General features: G+C 32.5%; 1 protein-coding gene across 1 annotated transcript; it reads right to left on the bottom strand.

Annotated features, from left to right (window-relative positions):
- Positions 1-373: 373 nt before the first annotated feature.
- On the bottom strand, positions 374-12853 carry LOC146526967 (uncharacterized). The gene is made up of 3 exons (XM_085206210.1): positions 12717-12853; positions 9524-9818; positions 374-1068 (listed from the first exon to the last, which is right to left on the bottom strand). The coding sequence occupies exons 2-3, from the start codon at positions 9803-9805 to the stop codon at positions 577-579; spliced, it is 774 nt and encodes a 257-aa protein (XP_085062336.1). The 5' UTR covers positions 9806-9818; positions 12717-12853; the 3' UTR covers positions 374-576.
- Between the last annotated feature and the right edge of the window lie 10483 nt (positions 12854-23336).

The following is a 23336-nucleotide window of genomic DNA, read 5'->3' as shown; positions in this document are numbered from 1 at the left end:
CCTTTCATTCTCTAATTTTTCACGCTTCATCTTTATCAGTTCTTTCGTTTGGTGGTTTTGCAGTTTATACTCTTTCTTTTTTATCTCTCTCTACTTTTATTTACCTTATCAGAGAATTTATAGTCTTGCCATGCTTTCTTCTTTATTTCTACACATCAAATTATTATAATGTAGGTTTGTATAATTATAAAATTGGCTATTTGAAGTAAATTGTTGTGAATAAACAAAACGTTGTGAAATATAATAGCCAATTTTTTTAATTAATTTTATTCAAGGAATATTTTCTTAGCAAATAGGTAGGTGAACTATCTACCTAAATAATGTTAATTTCTATAAAATTCTATTGAATATCTTAACAAAAATACAATAAAACTATGTTTTTAAATATTTATTATTTAAAGACTTATATAAAACCAGGATTATACAAAGCTTTTTACTCTATGCAATAATATAAAAGATATCGACTAGAACGTGTTACAATGAGAAATGCAGGAATACACAGTTTAGCAAGTACATCTATGTCCAAATCGTCTCTATATTGAAAGAGTTTGGGACTAATGACATGTTTCGGTCGCGTTAGAAAGTGACTTGTTTCTTTTCCCGTTCAGCACGGATGCTTATCTTGGAGGAAGCCACGGTAGATTCAGATAATTCTGTATCGGCCACAAGTGCCTTCAGGCGAGCGGCGCGCTTCTCCCTCGCCGCGGATTTCTCGCTCAGCTCTGTCATCTCATCTTCCAAATCCGACAAGCGAGCCCTGGTGGCCTTCGCCCGTTGGACTGCTGCGCTTTCATCATCAAAATCTTTTAAAGCAGTCCACCGAGTCATTGCTCCATCGTTGGCTTCATTTATCCTGCGAGCTATACGTTTCTCCGTGCGTTCCTCGTTCTCCTTTAGTGCTCTGCGTGCGCTGCTGACCTCACTTTGACCAAGTCCGACGCTCTCGAGGATCTTATCGGAAATCTTCATTCGGTTTTCAATGCTGGCAACGTTATTTTCGAAATCGATATCCTCGGCGAATCGTGAAGACGTTTTGCCAGCGCGAAGACGTTTCAGCGATTCAGCAATCTGAAATGATTAGGATGCGAAATGAATAACATATTCTTTTGTATTAAATATACTAAATTATATGTTAATCTAAATTAAGTATTAATATTTTCATTTCCTCTCACTAGTAAGGGCATGGAGCAGAGGCTAGGTTCTACTATTTACTCTGTTATATGTGCTGTACATAAAGGTACAATAATTTTATTATTAATCAAACATAACGGATAAAACAAAGCTAGTAGTTGTGTACTAAAATATTAAATTGAACGCAAATTGCTTTGTGTACGCTTTGTTATTTGAATATACAATATTACTTTGTGAAATAATAAGTTTATTGTAAAATATTTTCATGAATTACATAATTTTTGACTGACTACAATTTCAGTTATTTAAATTAAATTACATTTATCGATGTTATTGCTTGTCTGGCAATTAATTAAGTTCTTTTTTAGATTCAGAGACTTAACAAGAAAAATATTTCACGCTGTATCCCGCACACACTGCTTTGTAAACAGTGCACCTAGTGTTAAGACACTCCATACCCCATTTTCCGCTGAATTCTAGAGGGATTGCGTGTTAATGGCGGAAAAAAATGAGATCGAACCCATAGCCTGGCTTCAATCTATCAGTTTTTGACTTAAGTACAATATATAGGTTCTTATCATAAACAAATGAGAAAGTAATTATGCACTCTACAAAAGATAACAGTTCCAATGTTGGAATGAAGCTGTAAATAATGGACAAGAAAACATTTCATCGATGATGCTTTTAATGGATTTTTAATGAAGAACATTAAAATGTTTACATTCTCGTAAAAAGTTTGACTGCATATTTCACAATATAGTATATTAATTAATAACTATCTGACTTGTGACGTATGATGTAACATGTATAATGTTAAATATTATGCTATTTTATAAGAATATGTTCGACAAGAAAGTATTATTTTGCAACACTAAATGTACAGTATTTTTTCTAGTTTAGGCAGAGGGAACCTGGGAACCTAGTGTTAAAATACTCCATTCCCATTAAGACACTTCCGTTTCTACTTTCCGTCGAATTCTGTAGGCATTGCGTGTTGAGTGGCGGAGCTCTACGTAGCGTTGTGTCTCGTTACCAGAGCGAGGTAAACAAATATTATAATTTAAGTTTTCCTCGTTTATTCGCAATATTTCTTAATAATATTTCAAGTTAGGATCTAATGATGGAATCTCAAGGAAATCGCAGGATATTTACAAATTTAAGTTAATTTAAAAATGTGTGCATTTTTACAATGTTTTAAAGTCTTAGACAATCATTTATTATATTTATTTAAATGATAAATTAAGATAATTACTTTCATTAAATACATAATATCAATGAACTAATAATAAAAAAAAGAACAAGCATCTAATTTATAGAAATGTATTGTTTGATTTGAAGTGGAATTTTCTTTTAAGACCCATAACGTAACTTGTTACCAGGGCAATGCCTTGAAGACTCATTATCGGTAACCTACGCATTTACTAGAAATAATATTTTATAAAACTTAATACGTATCGTTATTATTTTAAAAATAAAATAATTAGACTTCCTAGTATATATTTTTCTGATCTGTACAATATTTTTTTTTCACTTTTTCCTACATGTAACAGGGCTAAGCAGAGGGAACCTAGTGTTAAAACATTCCACCCCCATTTTCCGGTTTTTTAAACGGAATACTGATAAAAAGGACAAAATCTTCAAAAGTTTTTAGAAGTTGATATTAGGTAGAATATTATTACACTAAATAATTAAACAAAATTTGATGGCAGACAGAATGCGGCCAGGGGCACAAGTGTGTAACTGTAAACGCGACAGGTCGTGGGTTCCATCTCCGTGAAAACTCCAGGAAATTGAATATTTAATATTGTCATTTCTTCGCTCTAAGGGCAAGCGCGGTGTAGAGTTCCACCACTCAACACGAAAGAAATCCGGAAATCGCCGTAAAGTGAGAAACGGAGTGACTTAACACTAGGTTTACTCTGCCTACCCTGCTGTGTGCGGGATACAGCGTGAAGCTGCGAATATATAATCATGAATTGATTAATTTCCTGAACGCAGTACTAACTTGTACGTTTCAAACATGTTTGTGTTCTACACATGTAATAGCATTCAGGGAAGTGGTAAATGCATACTAATATAAATTATCTATTCACTTTGTCCTTCATTTAAAACATTTACCTCGTTCGTACTTCATTTAGTAACATTGTATTTGTAAGATTTAATTATAATCGTACTAATGCGACAATGTAAGTTTTTAGTTAAATTATACTTTAATAGCTTGCAAATTGTGTTCTCGTTTTCGTGGAGTCTCGTTAAATTACTAGAAATACTGTCTCACCTATGTTGTGGTTTTATGTACATTAATTATAAAGTGTTAAGACACTCCGTTCCCCACTTTCTGCCGAATACTGGAGGCATAGCGTGTTGAGTGGCAGAACTCAACGCCGCGTTTTGCCTCGAAACCAGAGCGAAAAAATGGAAATATAAACGTAAATAAATATTTCACTTCCTCGAGTGGAGATGGGATGGGAACCCACAATCGTCGCGATACAGTCACACTCTTCTGCCGCTACGCCACTACGGCTTCAGTATATGAAGTTAAATTTATCTAATGAATTACCATTACAGTTAATAGAAAGTTTACAAGTTTGAAGCTATACCTAGTCTAGAATCAATTTCTCCTGATAATCCTACGTCCTCTTAGTTAATCAACGGTATTAGACTGCCTTCATAGTTCAAAGGGCCGGAATCGAGATAGTAATTGCAAGAGAGTAATTATATACTATATACAGTTGAATGTATCGAAACATATTGTACTGAATTAAATTCAATATGGGGTATAAAACAATCACATTTGTATAATATTTTGTTTTGATTAAGTACTCGTATATTATGATACATATAATTTAAATGAATTTAAATGAAATGAGGTGAGTGAGATTGTAAATGTTATGTGTGTGTGGGTACGAACCCACTCGTGGGAAATAATGATTAATTTAAAGTTATATTTATAAAATTTTTTTTAGAAAATAATTAAAGTTGTGTTGTGTTGGCTCTTCCGGAATGTATCATAGAAATATGTGATATTATATATTATTTTGATGAAGTTTCAGATTTTTAAAAATGTAAAACATTGCAGTAGTTCCTGTATATAATAAAATAATATAATTAATACAATATATGTATGTAATATTGAACTTATCTGATGTCAGACTAAATAAAATACCCAACGCTCGCTAGATTTATATCGCCGAAGCTAATTTAAAAAGTAAACAGTTACACAAGTGGTAGAAATATCTAGACAAAATACACTACATTTATAAATTACTATTTAAAAGCATTGAACTTAAATTTTGAGGCCAGTTGTAGCGTTGGGGTGCAAGCGTGTGACCGCAAATCAATAGGTTTCAGGGGGTTTGGGTTCGATTCCTATTCGAGAAAATGAAATATTTAAATTTCTTCGCTCTGGTGTCAAGAAAAGGCGTTGAGTTCCGCTACTCAACACGCAATGCCTCCAGATTACGGCAGAGATAGGGGGAAGTGTCCTACCCTGCTAAATGCGGAAAACAGCGTGAAGCTAAAAGAGTGAGAGAGAGACCTTAAATTTCTCAAGAACATATCATCTGGATTTTTAAGCGTACTATTAAACTTTTATTATTAAAATGAGGTCGACATATTAATTTCATTACTATTTTTTTATCTATACTAATATAATAAAGCGGAAGAGTTTGTTTGTTTGTTTGTTTGAACGCTAAGATCTCTGGATCTACTGGTCCGATTTACTTTGTTTTTGTTTTGTATGAAAGCTGCATTCTTCAGAAGTGCTATAGGCTACATAATATTACATTACACATATGTACTAATAAATTAAAATATTTTCTAATTTGACATGCAATTTATTCTGCCATGTTAATAACAACTGTCGTTGCTAAGCACCGGTTTGCAAAGTTTCTTTGTTGTTTTAAGAAAACGTCACCCGGAATTGAACCCGGGCTGCCCGCGTGGCAGGCGAGCATTCTACCACTGAACCACCGATGCGTATAAGGCAGGCGGGCGCGGCGGAGGCGTCGCGAGGCGCGTTTCGCAGCAAGGATTATTTGATATTGTAACAACTTCTAAAGTACTTATTAAAATGAAAAACAGAAAAGACAGTTTTGATCTACATTAAATGGCCAACGTAACTAATATACTTATTTATATGCTGAGAGTAAGGGATAAGTGAAACTTGACTCGATACAGTTGATGTGTGAACGGCGTGATGTGTCAATAATTAAATGCGTTTTTCTCTAAAACTATTCGCAATTTCGAAATAGTTTAAAAAGCAAATTTTATCTTCGTTTAACGTAGAAATTTAATAAAGTATTTTAAAGGATAAGGATTAATACCATTATGGAGAAATATCCCTCACAATAAAAAATATATTGAAATTACTATTTTTAGACAGAAATATGATCACTACACGTTATTCTTAAAAGATACGAATATGCCATCGCGGACTTTTTTGTAGATCTTATTAAGAGAAACAATACTTCAGTATATTTTTTTCATGTAGTATTTACCATTAAAGCAGCGCATGCGCCAAAGTGTCTCAGCGGGTAGGACTTTATACACATTTATCGTATTTATGTTAATTTACATAAGAATGTACAAATAATAAACTATATATAAACCTTCCCTGAGAGATACACGACCTAATGGTGAAAACCGCATCCAAATCCGTTGGGTGGTTTAGAAGAAGAAGAGTTAGAAAGTTCAGACAGACACAAAAAGCGACTTTGTTTTATAAGATATAGGATAGGATAGGATATTCATCCTTATAAAAATAAATATATTATATAATATTTAATAAATATTCTTATAGTTCAAGCAGGCGTAGCCGCGTCCGGGTCCACTAGTCTATTATAAAAGTTCTATTGTTTTATTCTTAATAAAGATATAGTTTTGAAAGCGGCAGCACGCACTTTTCCTCGCTCGCGGCAGTAAATCTTTCCTTCCTGCCGTCATTATCCGTATTCATTTCACAAAGTTATAACATTTATTGTATATCGCTTATTATTCTTTGTATTATTGCTGTGCCCTTGGGTTTTGAACCAATTTCTATGTTGATGATGATCTGGTTGGGTCGTAAAATCGAATGTAAATGAACATACGTTGCAGATTCACGTGAAATCGATAGACGTTCGAAAAAAAATTATTATGAATGTAATTTTCTAGGTTCTAGTGTGGTTAGGTTAGGTATAAATCTGAATAAATGAGTACATTATAAACGAAAATTGGTGTGTTCTGCAATTTACATATAATTTCTTATAAACATGTATAACATTACGTTGAGGCCAGTCGTGCCTCAGAAGTATAAGCGACTGTAAATGCGATAGGTTGTGGGTTCGATACCCACTCGAGGAAATAAATTATATAAAATTTTCATATCTTAGCTTTAGCTAGTACCGAGGCAAAGCGAAGGCAAAGTGTTTTAAATCAGAATGGAGTGTATTCACACTAGGTTCTTTCCCTCTGCTTATCCTGCTATGTGCGGGATACACCGTGAATCTAAAAAACACGTTTTTACTTTTATTTAACTTATATCTATTTATATACATACAATCATGCAAAAGTACCTTCTGTACTTAATTCTCTCGGTATTAACGTACTCTAGACTCACGAATATTTATTACGCATTTCGAATACCAGTTTAGTCATTGTGAAGCATTTACTAAATATAGAAATGAACACGTTTCTCTAAATAGAAATAAAGTTGATTAAGATGCCAAAGTTTGTTGTTATATTGTCCACATTTGACACCTACACCGTAGAGCAATAGGAACATTTCAAAATGTAATGAATCATCAAATATGTGGGCAAATAATCCATACCTATATTATAAATTCGAAAGTAACTCTGTCTGTCTGTCTTTTACGTAATCAACTCGATAAAATACTCATATAGAGATATTTGAGGGTCTCGGGATGAACATAGGATACTTTTTTTTCTCATATTTGTAATATTTTCGATATATACCAATATATTAAAATGTTTATTAATTTGACATGTAATTTATTCCGTCATGTTAATAAAAACCGTCGCTATGCGACCGTTGCTAAGCAGCGATTTGCAAAGTTTGTTGTTAGAAAACGTCACCCAAAACGAGCTTGCTTAACGCATCTCTCTATTGAAAACTGAAAATAATTGCATAAATATATTTAACAAATATTTGTATAGTTCAAGCGGGCGTAGCCGCGTTCGGGTCCACTAGTATGTTATATAAATATGTTAATAAAACCAAATGTAATATTTGCATGCCTAATGGTAGAATGTATATAGAGACTAAATATTAATAATTACACCTGTAACATACTTTGTATTTACATTCTGAGCAAATAAATTTATATTATTATTAATAATAAACTTATATATAAAAAAAATCTACAAATGAATGAAATCCGAAAAATTAAAGACTTAGGATCCCAGAAAAATAAACTCTAGATACGCCCATGCTTATATCTGAACGTTAAAATGACAGTCGATTAAGATGTAAAATTTTATGAGCTTGCAAATTAAATTAAACGTGTCGTGCGATAGCTGTATCACTCGTTAAAACGTTAATTGTAGTTGATATGTTAATTAATATATTATAATTGAAAAATATTCTCTATTATTATATTGAGGCCAGTCGGGAGCTAGAGAAACAAAGCGTGACTGTAAATGTAACAGGCTGGGCTCTAGTGGGTTCGATATCCACTGGAGGACTTTCTGGGTCTTGGGTTCCCTCTGTAAATTTTTGAGCAGCGAATGTTACTGTGCTTATAGTAAAATGTGTCGTAATAATAAGAATGTGATGGCATATTATAAATAATTAGATAGTAGTTTTTGAAGTGTGGTCATAATTTTAGTAAAAACATAAAAGTTTAACATTTTGAATGAACAATTTGACTAAAAGTTGTAAAAGTTTTAAATACATTATCCGACGGGCAGCAGGGAAAAGCATATTATGTCCTAGTAGCCTTTTCAACGTGTACTTTGATTGTAATAAAGTTGACGGTATTATAAAATTAAATATATTATAAAATACGATATATATACGTAAGACCGTGAACGGTGTTTAATACTGTAACATTATTTCTTTTGAACTTTCAAAATACACTTTTCCGTAAAGTGTCAACGGCACGTCAACGACCAGAATGTCACGGCACTTTGAAAAGTGTCAAAGCGGGTAACTTTACAAAGAGTATAATAGCTGCATATGGCGCCAAAGTTTCAGGGAAAAAAAATGTCGAAAAACAAAATCATATTTTTAAAACATGTACACAAAAGAGCTTTCTAGCTGACGCTGACGCTTGAAATATATTTAAATTAAATTAATAATATACAATAATGATCAGCTTAATACTGTATCTCACATACTGCATGGTAGGCAGAGGGACCTAGTGTTGAAACACTGCGTTCCCCACTTTCCCCCAAATTTTTCGAGGCATTGCTTGTTGAGTGGCGGAACTAATTGCCGGCGCCACCTTTTGCCTTGTTGAAAGAGCGGAGAAATTAAAATTTTAATATATAATAATTCATTCCCTCGAGTGTGGATCGAACCCAGAACTGACGCGTTACAGTCACACCATGCGCAGTGGCCATGCGCCACGATGGTTGCAAATAAACAATGCTTTACATATTTTAAGCAATTGAAAATTACAAATTCGATTTTCAATGCAATATTCATGAAGATATATAACATTATGATGTAATGTTCATTTATTTATGATAGTTATTGATCTCGACCTGGATACAGAAATGGAAGTCATAGATAGTTGTACTTGCAACTGAATAGTAATTGTGTTATATCAAATTGTTCGAATATCAATGAATATATATATATATATATATATATATATATATATATATTATATTTTCTTGTCTGGTCTGTTTAATATAACATTTTAAAAAGAAGAGGCCGTTGTGGCAGAGAGGCACTAGGATGTGATTGTAACGTGACGATTGTGGACTCGATCCCCACTCGGTGTAATAATTATTATTAATATTTTGATTTCTCAACACGAAATGCCTCGAAAAAATCGACAGAAAATGGGGAACAGAACGGAACTAGGTTCCCTCTGCCTACTCTGCTATATAAGGAATACAGTGTGAGGCTGATTTTTTGATCGCACAGTTTTTTACCGAAGATACATTGAAACTATTATAATCAAGTCAAAGTTGAAGTCAAATTATTAAACTCAAAAAAAGAAGTTACATGCTTCATCCTTTGAACGCGAAATAATTAACCACTAGTTTACTAAAGTGCTAGTGTTTCACACCTGAGAAGAACCACGCAAGAAACACAGCGGGACTTTTTTTTAATGAATTTTATACAAAAACGAATCTAATTATTGGTGGCAAATAAAATAGAATATGTTTTTGCTATTAAAATGAAATACTAGTAATATTCATATTATAAAATAGGTCTTACATCATCACTTAAATCACCATCTTCAAAAGCAGATGGCAATGGTCTGCCTCTAGAGGCGCGGGCACCTCTCGAATCAAATAACTCGTCTCCTGGAGCCTCAATGTCATCGAGAGCGCTTCGGATACGGTTTTCTACGTCAGATCTGATCTTATCTTTCTCGGGTTCCTTGGCTAGAGGTACTTTACCATCAAGTCGGTCCAAAACGGGACGATAGTAGCTTTCTCCTTTATTGTAATTACAATCATAGACGCGTGTGCGCCTTCCTCTTCCAACGCGGCTCATTTTTGTAAGATTTCTGTGAAATAAGAGAATTTGTATTAAAAATTAAATAATATTATAATATGTTTTTTAGCGTCACGTTGTATCCCGCAGACAGCAATTTAAACAGCCCCCTGTTGTTAAGACATTCTGTTCTCCATTCTCCATCGCCCCGCTTTGCCTCGATACCAGAATGAAAACATGGAAATATTAAATATTTCATTTTCTCGACTGGTGATCGAACCCAAAACCAGTCGCATACAGTCACACTGTTGCCCCTGTACAGAGAGTAGCCTCAGTCATGCCTATAATATTATAATCATTTTAAAGACCGTAAACCATTTTTTTACGTAGATTTCTTTGCAATAATAAAACAAACGATCTTGCTTAGTTGATAATTAGCGCGAGATCTCCAAATGGATATTAGCCTTACGATTTAAATAAACTTCAGAGTCAAAGGCTCGTAGATTAATAACGTGAGTGCGTCTGTGAGGGTGTTTTAGGCTTTCAAATGAGTCCCGGCCCGTTTTGTACTGTGGCGTTATTTTTGACTACCCCGCTAATATTAGTTTTGTTACTGTATGCTAAAAGGTTGAGGAAGATAGATGGAGAGATGAGAAAATATACGTAATGGAAATAAAAGTGATAAGAGTAGGTACTGGTAGTACTAGAGACCAGTCGTGGCGCAGGGTCACAAGCGTGTGACTGCTGGTTGTGGGTTCCATTCCCACTTGAGAAAAGGAAATATTTAATAAATTATTCTTTACTGTGGTGTTGAGGCAAAGCGCGGCGTTGAGTTCCGCTTAACATTCAATGCCTTCAGAATTGAGCGGAAGGTAGGGAACGGAGTGTTAAAACACTATCCACGTACAATTTTTAAAAAATATTTCATATAACACGTTAAAAAAATCCAGCATATTCAAGAGTTAAGACTAACGAGGCGTCAACAACAAACATTGTTACTATGAAATTTTGCAGAATTAAATTAAACGATATCTAGTTTCTTTTGCGTTCTATGAAACCGCACGTTTCCTATTCACCTGTTATCATTTTATTCGTATTGCAGTCTGCTCCTATTTTGATAGGTTGGCATTTCAATCCCGCTATGATGAAATTGCGGATGGTTTTAAATTTCAGTTTTGCTTAACGAAATACCCCATCCCAGAGGATGGTATCTAATATTGACAGGTCTAATTTTCATATGATTTGACGTTTAAATAAAACTATATTTGTTGTTTTTTTTTAGTTTCTCACTCCATGGCGCCTGTAGCGGGGTAGTCAGATGAGCATAGTGTTAGGACACTCTTTTTCCTACTTTCTGATGATTTCTGGTAGTATTGCACGTTGAGTTGAGGAACTTAACGTAAACTTTGACACCAGGGTGAAGAATTCATTTACTCAAGTGGGAATCGAAGCCACAATCTATCACTTTTACAGTCACGTTTGTGCCCCAGAGCCACGACTGGCCTCTATATGTTTTGAAAATTGTTTTTGCATCAAATTATTGCAATTCACATGAACGTTAATATGTAATATCTATGTTTTGATTACCTTTATATTGGTTTATAAAAAGCAAACAGCTTTACTAAATCTTGATTTGATTTACTAAATCTATCAATAGTATTATGTTGTTTTAACTAAAAGTTATTATAGTCTAGTTAAGTTATAAAATGCTTTCTTTTTTATTCTTCCAGGGCCGAAGTTGTATTAACTAACCATCGCCAGGGAACTATACCTATCCAAAATAAGAACTTCCTCAATTTATTAAAGTTGGTTAAAAATTCTAAAATAAGACTTACTATTTGTTATGAGTTAGCTGAAAATTATAAAATTTCTTTACAATTTTATTATTTTAGACGTAAGTAGTAAATTCTTTTCAAAAGATCGCACTAGTTTACGGCTGTCATAAAAGTAAACGGCAACAATAATTGACTTCAGCTAGGAATGACGAAACAGAAGCTTTTACAATCACGTAATATCCTGTTTCGATCGAGACCGTTCATTAAGATATCACGTGTTGCGATAGAACATTGAAAACATAATAAAAAAATCGTTTTGAAACTATAAATAAATGTTATTTTACCTACTGATTCCGTTGTGTGATGCACGCACTAGTGAGCGACTGTAAACGCAACGGTTGCAGGTTCGATTTTCGTTCAGGAATGAAATATTTAATATTTTCATTTCTTCGCTTGGGTAACAAAGCAAAGCCCGGCGTTAGGCACCGTAGTAAAACCGAAATGCATCGAGAATTCAACGGAAACTGAAACGGAGTGCCTTAACACTACCCTACTATTCGCGGAGTATGCGTAGAGCTAAAAAAAATCTACTACGCCATAAACAAACATAACTCGACGTAATTCAATAGAATCGTATGATATAAAAGTGAATTCTTGGCATGACCCGACTTTTGATATGAATGAAAAATATTTATATGAACGAAACTTTTATAAACATTGGACACCCCATTTAAATTTCTATGTCTGTCTAACAACTTTTTTATGACTAAACGAGATATTTAAATATGTATCAAGCAATTCCTTCTGATGGATGTTACTTCTGAAACACGAACGTGAACGGCGCTCAGTGGAACAAAATCCAAAATAGATATCTCAAACATTCGATAGGGGGTTATTTTTAGTTGCGAAACCCGGTTTTTGTTCGGACAAGAGACTATTGTGATATGCACTGAGAATACTATGTCGTACGACTAAAATAAATTTTAAATTAAAAAAAAAAACGCTATAAAAACACCTACAGAACGATTTAAAAAATATATATTTTATAGATTATTAACACTATTAACATACACATATAATAATTATCACTTTTAAAAGAAAATCGCACTGCATTAAAATGTACGCGGTATAAATGAAATTCGCAAATTGTTCTAAATGAATATTGATTGATTTTTTGTTCATATATTTAAACTGACCTGTGGAGTGTGTGCGTGGCTTCGGGAAGGTAGATGGGACTGGGCAGCCGGTAGGAGACTGTGGCAACGCGAGAGCAGCGTGGGCGAGACTATGTTTAACCGTGAGGCGTACCAAAATATACTGACTTTTGTTTCAATTGATTTCCTAGTAAGAAAACGGTAACGATAACGGCCCATGCATCGATTTATTTCACTTATTTTAAATCATTTCAAGTATATTTATTTTATATAATTAGTTTCAAATTACGGATAACAGGCAATTTACCTATAGTTTTATATTCCATAATATTTTACTTAATTTATATATAGTAAAAAAACGATTTAAACGATAAAAAAAAGACACAATAAATTTAACAAATTTAGCGTAATCAATATTATAAAAATAAATAACTTTGGTATTAATATAACATAGCATATTAGTCAATTTTTTTAAGGCATTTCATTTTCAGGATAATGGTATCGTGAACTCTCAGCATAAGCCCAGATGCCACACAATGCATATCCATAACCCATCTAGTTGTTCTGCTGACAACATCGTGCTATCCTTCATCCACTAGTTGACAGGCTCTTTGTAGTTGCTCTTTGTCCATGATTCCTGAAAAAGAAGAAAGTTTCTTATTTTTAGTTATTTAGAGATTAAAAACCAATTATTATTATTAAAATATAACAAAATATGCTATTTATACTATATACTACTACTATATACTACTATACTATTAACCCTTTCAGGACCATAAGGTTTTGAGAGGTATTGCAATTATTTTAACTGTTTAAAATAGTTAATTATCGATCTAATAAACATATTTTTAAATAAAAAAAATAAAATTACTTTTACTTTTTGAGTTTTTTTATGGGACACGGTTGTCCCTATGGTCGTAAGAGGTAATTTTTACCATAAAAATCATCTTTATAATTACATTAATTATAAATTAACTAGAGGTTTTATTAACACAAATCGCTATTATTATTACACGTATTCTTATTTTTAAATGAAATAATATAATTACTTTACCTAGATAATCAATTTACTAAACTTTACTGGTTATGAAAGTAAGCGAAACAATTTCTTTCACTTGTATAGCAAAGATGAACTTTACAAATAGAACAAGTATTATTTGTACGGTTTTCCTCTTTTAATCTTGGCACAATTTACGCATCTCTTTCTGGCACTGACCTTTTCCATTGGATGTAGTGGTAACTGGCGCTTTATAGACTTTCGTACAGCACTTGCTTTAGAAGTAAGAACATCTCTGTGTCTGGACGAGTGGACGTTGACTAATCTCCGAGCTACGACTTGCCTAAGCTGTAGGCTGGTCAAAAGACTTCCTTCCAGGTTCTTTTCATTGTAAACCTAATATTGAGAGCACTTTGTAACGATGCATTCAAATGTGTTATCCTGGGCCTAATTTTATATGCTCGATCAAAGTTTCGGCAAGTAGGTTCCCTTACTATTTCATTATTACAAAAATGTAGATTTTTCGTATGTCTTCAAATCGAGCCTGTGGCATAATATTTGAAATAAAAGGTACCGCCATATCTGGCTCTGTAGCCCAATAATCTCTCAATAATGGTAAAACATGATAGCCCATAACTAAATTCATTCCAAGAAAAGCTTTCATCTCATCTATTTCAATTAAAAGTTCCCGTCCATTTTGGTCAGCGTATCGCACTGATTATGTTACTATCATTTGAACTAAAATACAAAAAAATGTTGTAGAAACAAATATATCAAAAGGGATCAAATTATTGTTTTCAGTATCTTGACAAATTTGCACCTTTCTAAATTGATACTCTATATTTGAAAAAACATTTGGAATGTATGTTCTTTTCCTCCACTTAAAATCAGGTAGACTGCTGCTTTTTACTTTGGTAGAATTTGTAGCAGAAGTTGAAGGCTCAGGTGATTTGTTTTCTATTTCTGGATGGTGGAATGTTGTGTCTTCAATCTCAACATCAAGTACGCCTTAGTCATCATCCTGTGTCAATAGTTTTTGAGCTTCTTCGTCGAGCAGTAAATTGTCTTCATCGTCACTATTATCTCCCATCAAAATATGTCAAATTTCATCTTCCTTGAGTTCAAAAATTCCACAAATAATAAATTATTTAGGATAATAATGATTTTTTTGCAACGAACTTTATGTGCAAAATATTTCCTTCATAGACCACAGGGACACTGGCGTCCCTTTAGGTTTGCGACGACTTATACAAGTACATAACATAAACAAATGTATTTTATGTGCACAAAATGAATAAATACTTACCACTGAATAAATATTTTAGGAAATAAATCGTTAAACTTTACTTTTATGCCGAGAAATACTTTTCTGAAGTAAAGGAATTTCGCGCGAAGCAAACAGCCACTTTTCAATGATGATAAATCAAAATGTAATGGTTGGGTAGCTAATTTACTACATTTAAATAATAAAAAGGTACTTTAAGAAACTAATTGACATACAATAACGCATATCTGTTTCTTTTTTTGTAACTACCCTCATTTTTTTCAACTGGGACAAATGTGTCCCCGTAGTCGTGAAAGGGTTAATATGAAATGTACTTAATTCGTAATATGAAAACGTTTTCGTTTGATAAATTATTCTCGATTGGACAGATTCGTTTATCCTATCCTATATCTTATAAAACAAAGTCGCTTTTCGTGTCTGTCTGTTGTTTCTAACTCTTCTTCTTCTAAACCACCCAACGGATTTTGATGCGGTCTTCACCATTAAGTCGAGTGTTTTTCGTAGAAGGTTTATATATAGTTTATTATTTGTACATTCTTATGTAAATTAACATAAATACGATAAATGTGTATAAAGTCCTACCCGTTGAGACACTTTCGCGCATGCGCTGCTCTAATGGTAAGTACTACATGAAAAAAATGTACTGGAGTATTGTTTCTCTTAATAAGATCTACAAAAAAGTCCGCGACGGCATATTCGTATCTTTTAAGAATAACGTGTAGTGATCATTTTTCTGTCTAAAAATTATAATTTTAATATATTTTTTATTGTGAGGGATATTTTTCCATAATGGTATTAATCCTTATCCTTTAAAATACTTTATTAATTTTCTACGTTAAACGAAGATAAAATTTGCTTTTTACAATATTTCGAAATTGCGAATAGTTTTACAGAAAAACGCATTTAATTTTGACACATCCCGCCGTTGACACATCAGCTGTATGTTACTCAAGTTTCACTTATCCCTTACTCTCAGCATATAAATAAGTACATTAGTTACGTTGGCCATTTAATGTAGACCAAAACTGTCTTTTACTGTTTTTCATTTTAATAAGTACTTTAGAAGTTGTTACAATATCAAAAAAATCCTTGCTGCGAAACGGCTCGCCACTCGCCATGCGTCCGCCGTGCCCGCTTGCCTTACACGCATCGGTGGTTCAGTGGTAGAATGCTCGCCTGCCACGCGGGCGACCCGGGTTCGATTCCCGGCCCAACTTCAGCATTGACCACAAGCTCGAAAAAAAAAAAACCTGGCTGCCTCTGTAGCAACGAAGATTTAGTTAGATGCGTTTGCACGTATTGGATAATTGGAGTTGAATGTACTATTTCAGCGCCATATATTTGGTTTCACATTTTTTGTAGTAGTTATTAGTAGGTAGGTTTTTGTTTATAATTTTTTCCGTTTAAAAATAGTCATTTAACTATCTAAAAATAATCATTTAAATATATTTTAATAAGTACTTGAAAAGATTAGTAGCACAGATTTAAAATTACGGTACCTTCTAAAAAATCCTTGCTGTGTAAAACAATTGTAAAATTCTTATTGAAACTACAAAAATGCGGGTTGCATTAGGGTTTAATTAATTTTCACATTATCTTAAGTGCTTTGCAAACATACATTACATGAATAATCCAGTAGATAAAGCGGGCGAAGCCGCAAAAGGGTCGCTAGTTATTTATAATTATGGGTATTAAATTACTTCGAGTTGGCAGAAAAACAAGTGATGTGCTTTCGCTCAAATCTTCTCTAGGGAAGCATCGGAGGTAAATGGTAAGCGCAGGGTAACGTCCTACCACCCGATTTTTATGTATGCGTTACATTAGAAAAAAATAATAAGCTAGATTATTCTTTTAACCTAAATTACCCTAAATCTTAAATGCCATCATCTTAAGGGAGCTTCTATTATGTCAAGCAGTGGGCGTAAAAAAGTTGTGATAACGATGAAATCTTATAAAATATGGCAATATAAGTAAGTTAATATTCAAATAAAAACACTATATATTATCATAATCTATACCTATACAATTTATAAATTAAATTTGATTGTGTGAATTTCCTATAACATCATTCACTAAATAAGATGAAACCTAACCAATGTAGGGAACGTATGCAGGCGTTATTATAAAAAATACACCAACATCGGAAATATGTAGTAATAGAAATTTCCAAGATATCTAGCGAATAACCTTTCTATTTCTAGCTATGACAGGAAATTGTAGAGAAATGTATTCAACAGTACTGAAGTCACGAGGGCCTAACGGATAACTTCGTAGAACCTGGGGAAAACCTGTAAATATGTGAAATATTTGTTCAGTCATGCATACCGTGATAGTATAGAATTGACCATGTCTTATAAAATATGCATAAATAATAATAATTTTGAATTGCTAAGATATTTTTTACAGGTCTTTGTATACAGACAGTCGTTAATAGAGAAAAAAAGAAGTATAATTAATTGAATTCTGTGTAACTATCTAGAAAATTAAACGTTTTGCATATATGTACTTCAAAGGCAAATATTTATTTTGCAAAAACATGAACAGCCAAATGTATGATTAATGCTCGTAAAATAATATTTAACGTTGTAGCGCTGTTGAAACATGATGTAGAACCGTATCGTACTTGCTGTTTGAATTTCATTAAGTCAATACTACCTACAGCACAATATTATAAAACGTCGATATTAATTTAGGTATTTTGTGAGACCTGCAAAATAAAGAATAGCAACACAGACTGTTTGAAGATAAGAGTTTTGTCTATTTTTAGAGTTTCGTACCACAAAAAGAATAATATGGATTATAACTAAGAATAATGGTCTAGACTATTTATTTCGAGATAGCGTGGAAAATAATATATTTGATATTAATTTCATTCAGAAATATTCAGAAAAAATCAAGTTTCTATGTCATGACAATCAAAAAAATAAAAGCATTTATGCTTCGTTTTTGCTACATTTTGTATGAAATTCGCCGCGTAATTAAAACCTATAGTGTACTTCTCGTGGAATTACAGTTGTATTGAAATTGAAATTTAGCGCGAAGTGTGAACTTACAATACAAATAAAGGAAAAAATTTGAAACGTGACAATTAATAGATATTTCATAGAAAAAAATCAACATATAAAATTTTATATATGTCTAAGTTTCTCAATTTTTCTTTTTATTTTATTAAAGTAGCACTATCATAATTTCACCAAAACTTAAAATAATTGTATTTAATGAAACCTAACACAAGTTGTGGTCTCGAGCTACCGTTTTATACGCAATCGTAGATAGAAAACGGGCTTGTTAATGACCATATTACTGTACTTGCGCTATTCCAATCGACGGAATCACTTGAGCTTCCGGAAATAACTTGTTTAACTCTAAAACGTTCTGTTTCTAGAAATGAGCATAAAATTATGTGACTAAAGTATATGTAAAACGTGATGCTATGCTACAAGTCTTCTTTGATTTCTTCCTGATTGGTGAAAAAAAAAGTTTAAAGTCTAGTTTTAAAATGATGTACTATTTAGTAATTGTTCACCAACTAATAATATTATATAAAAAATATTATATTTTAAATTTAGTCGATAGACCAAATGTTATACTAGACGCTATACTTCGATTAAATAGGTAGGAATAAAAATATAACATTTTCTATATATTACCACTTAAAGCGACTTATACTTTAACATTTGATAGAATAAAAATGCTGTACAAGTGAAGAGATACTCATGTATCGAGCTTTCGATACAGTTTTATGCGATAACAAATAAAAGAAACCGGTCAAGTGCGAGTTGGTCTCGTCCACCTAGGATCCCATACCAATTTCAGAACTGTAGGAAAACTGAAAATATAATATATAAAAACTGCCAAATTTATGTTTGCGTATGTGCCTACTGAAGTCTTTTTATTTTTCCCGAAATTTCATTGTTTTACAAAAAGATAGCCGAAAATGGGCTTCCTGAACACTTACATCGCGTGCGCTGGCTTAACCTTGTGTTGTAATGTATCTCATTTTATATATAAAAACAACGTTCTACAAAAATATTATAAAAATATTCTTTAATAAGTATTCTTTAAAAAAATTATCTTTTTAATATCCAGAATGGTGTACTCGTATGTTTATGTCTGAATGTTGAGCCACACTACCTGTCTTAATATATATAGGGTACCGTATATAGGGTATATAGGGTATGTGTATGTAGGTAGGGTATGTATATAGGGTACCGTATATAGCAGGGTAGGCTAAGGGAACCTAGTGTTAGACTCTCCATTCTCCATTTTCCGTGAAATTCAATTAATTGTAGCGAAGGCAATGATATTCAATTAATCTGTAAAATAGGTGATTTGCGTATGTGAGCTTCGAGCGCTTTGTTGGATATTATATTATACTAATGAAGTACGTCACGTTGCCGGTGGTCCGCTCGCTTACACTTAACTACCTTAATATGACATACGATTTCTGACAACCATCATGGGGTCTGGAATACATTAATTTCTAGCAAATGACAATTACTGACATAGCATTATGAGAAGCGGTGTTACTTCTGATCCTATGGAGAAAATTACACTAGATTCAATATTAAAGTATATAAAAATAAATATATATCTTCGTTCCTGAGATAAAGGCTCTTGACAGACAGAGACAGGGTGTACAACAAAGTCATCTTACAAGGATTCCTTTTTTCCTTAAAAGGTACAGAACTCTAAATAATTATTGATAGCTGAAGTTATCAATATCGAGAATGGGACCTCATAATTACAAATTCATAAATAATAAATTTTTCGCTTGTCTGACGCTTCTCTGACGCTTCTGATATCGAATTAAAATAAGTGAAATCACAATTGAGGCCAGCCAGTGTGATTGGAAACGCAACAGGTTGTGGGTTCGATTCCTACTTGAGGAAATGAAATATTTAATATTTTCATTGTTACATGTTCAAGACAAATTTCATCTATCATTCAATATCATTTCTGATATCAGTCTTATCCAATCAATAACTATTAATTTTAAAACTTTAATTTGCTAGATTGACGGTGGACTAATTCCATTTGAAGTAGCAAACAATACAATTCATCATCATCATCATCAACAGCCATCTTTTGTCCACTGCTGGACATAGGCCTTCCCCAATTCTCGCCACACACACTCGATCCTCACTCAGCTCTTCGGACCCATCCGCTTCCTGCCAACAATACAATTATTAAAAGATAATTTTCTAAGTAAGCTGTAACAAACAGGCAAGAACTAGCCAAATGTATTCGAGTTAACAAGCTAATATCAGATTCGCCTGGAGACGTAAACTAACACGTACAAGAAAATACACATTAATTATAAACTTGAACTTTATCCAAGTATAACATAGTTAAGATTTAAACTAAGATCAACTGTAGCCAATTCCATTGAGTGCTTAATAATAAATAAATATTTAATACAATTTCATTCAAAAATTTAACTAAATTTTGGACAAAATTACGGAAATTAATAAATCAAACAAACTCTTTAATCAAAATTTAGTCACATTTTTGAGAGAGTGAGATCGAAAGGAAGGAGAAAGGAGAGTATGACATTTGCATTGAAATCACAATCAACAGTTTGTTTTACAATATGCAATAAGGACTGCCAGTTATAAATAGTAAATAATTATTATAGTTTTGATTGACTAGCCACTCTACTTTTAATGATCCTTCTATAAGACCAAATCCTCCAAAACATTATAATTATAAAAAAATATGTTAACGAAATCAACAATAGCTTCGAATATATCAAACTAATTAAACTTGTTTTAATATAAATTTACACTGTATAAACTTAAATTCTGTGAAATATAATATTATTGTTGTCTTTCTATAAAATATACCAGAATAAATATTCAAAATTCTAAAAAACCTGTTTGATTATAAAAAAAAAACGTTTACACTGACGGCTACAAAAGGCTTTCGATACGGGGTTAATAATAAATCCCTGGCGTTTGTGTATAGTAAATACAGTCCGGCGTCAACAACAACAACAAAGGAATATTGAATTAAGCAAAACTTTAAAACAGGAATTTCATCAGACAAAAATATTTTATTTGTTATCCCGACTTTTAATAATGACTTTTTCCTACAATAAATGACTCCTCTTAAATAATATTGGTTTTATTTTTATGAAACACGAGTGTGCTTGTGTATTTTTTATGTTAAATTTAAATTAATAATGCATGTTGTCTATTTACAAAACTTTTTCACATAATTAATATAGCATACGAATATAATGTTTATTTTTATTACAAAAAAATAGTAGAAATTAAATTAAATTATATTCAGATGGACGTTATATTTCAAATTTCTTGTATCTCTAGAACTGTCGACATATTATAAGAGCTCATTAATTGTTTAATAATTTATTATTTTCTTATACATGCAAGTCAAAGTACTTATTATATAGACTTACTATACTAACGATGAACACTTGAATCACAATAATCTATATATATAAAAGGACTTGAGACTTTAAGATTATTCGTGGTTTATTAGAATTCACCCCTAAATAAGCAAGCGAAGCTGCGCGCGTCCGCGAGTACGCTTATAATCATCATCACCGTCATCTTCTATATATATAAAATCGAAAGGTCACTCACTCATCACGAAATCTCAGAAACTACAAGTGTTAGGAATCTCAAATTTTGCATAGGAGTTACTTATAGAACGTAGGTGCTCGCTAAGACGGGAATTTGCAATATTCGACTTCCAAGGGGTTGTTTTTGGGGCCGAAAGTTTGTATGAAACTTCGTTACTACAAATGCTAGGTGCCTCAAATTTTGCATAGACGTCACTAGGACGTAGTCATGGAGACAGAAATTAATAATAACATAGTTCACGCGGGTGTAACCGCGAGCGGGCCGCTAGTTATCTTATATAAATAAATAATTTGACAATCTGCTCATTTAAACATTACAAATTATTAACATTAAATTGTTGCCGCCTTGCGTTGCAAAGCGGCACACCGTCCGACTGGAGCCACGATGATTGTAAGTTCTATTCCTATTCGAGGAAATGAATTATTTTCATTTTCTATCTTTAATATTCACTCTGGTAAGGAGACCACACATTAAATTCGGCACTCCTAATCGCCACACCTAATATCTCAAAAATTGGACGGTGAGTGGAGAACGGAGTGTCTCAACACTACGTCCTCTCTGCCTGCCATATGTAGGATACAGCGTGAAGAAATTAATAGAGCATGCAGGATATCGTAACACTAGAAAGTAACACTCGTAGAGTATTTCATAAATCTTTAATATGCATGGCTTAAGTAAGACTGTCTGAAGTAGGTATATTTATCATTTATATACAAATAGCGACCATTTGAATTTTAAAACACTTTCGGCGTTTAATTTAAAGTCACTTTCATGTCTTGCTTCCGGCTTATTCGAAGCTACATTAAACTCGCAAACTTTGGACACCGCAGCAATTATAATATTAAATGAATCTATTTACCATTTACGTGTTTTAGGCAGTCTCGTTAAATTTCAAATTCGATAAAAAGAGAGAGAGAGAGTTGCCAACTACCAAATGTGTTAAGTTTGAAATAAAAGCAACACAGTACTTAATATAAGGATAAAGTAAAATTAATATATCTAAATAGAAACATGAAGTCAGTGAATAATAAACTCTTACATGACCTGTAAGTACGAGCATGTTTTTTTATTTAGTATTCGCAATTGCGTATAATACGTATCACCAGAAAATAGGTTAACTTGCCTTTGGGAGTCTCGAGCCCACCTCAAAAGTTAGTTTTGGTATGTAAATTATTCTGCTGCCTCAGGTTCCCGGAGGGATCAAGAATAACACAAGAACATTGAGTTAGAAGAAAAATCGACCCTGTTCTAACGAAAACTCTGTTGATTTACGTTTAAAGATACAAAATAGGTCCGTGTGGTAGAGGTTGGTCTAATTAAACGACGTTGCTAGATATTTCAACATGAAAACTAGCATTTTGTATTGAAATACTTGCATTAAGAACCTGCTAAAGAGCAGAAGAGTTGCATTTTATATGGAGAACAAAATATAATATATTATGTTTTCCGTAATTTTCATATCACTTTATTTTTAATTTAACAATTTTTTTATAATTTTTTTTTAATTAATTTTATGTATATAATTGAATGTATTTATCTGTTTTAAATTAACTAGAGAGTTGTGGAAAGATAATAATTATTTTTTGGGCTGAGAAATATGTTTTTTTTAATGAATAATGTATTCAAAAAAATAACTGGCCATGAACAATAGTCAATTAAAAAAATATAACTTAATTCCAAAAGATTTCAAACGGTTCTTGTAACCTGTCAACGCTTTCAACATATATCATAATTAATTTTAATAGTATATCGACTACAGTTATTTGTTATCC

The sequence above is a fragment of the Heliconius melpomene genome, chromosome 21 (genome assembly GCF_056956725.1).
Source record: "Heliconius melpomene rosina isolate 202511_hmr_F chromosome 21, ASM5695672v1, whole genome shotgun sequence".
Classification (NCBI taxonomy): Eukaryota; Metazoa; Arthropoda; class Insecta; order Lepidoptera; family Nymphalidae; genus Heliconius; species Heliconius melpomene.
The sequence above is the reverse complement of the archived record's forward strand: the minus strand, read 5'-3'. Positions and strand labels throughout refer to the sequence as shown.

Excerpts from the sequence above, each read along its gene's own strand:
- LOC146526967 (XM_085206210.1), bottom strand. The coding sequence starts at position 9,805 with ATGAGCCGCGTTGGAAGAGGAAGGCGCACACGCGTCTATGATTGTAAT. Across the intron at positions 1,069-9,523 it reads ATGGTGATTTAAGTGATGAT|ATTGCTGAATCGCTGAAACG; the intron begins GTAAGACCTATT and ends TAATCATTTCAG.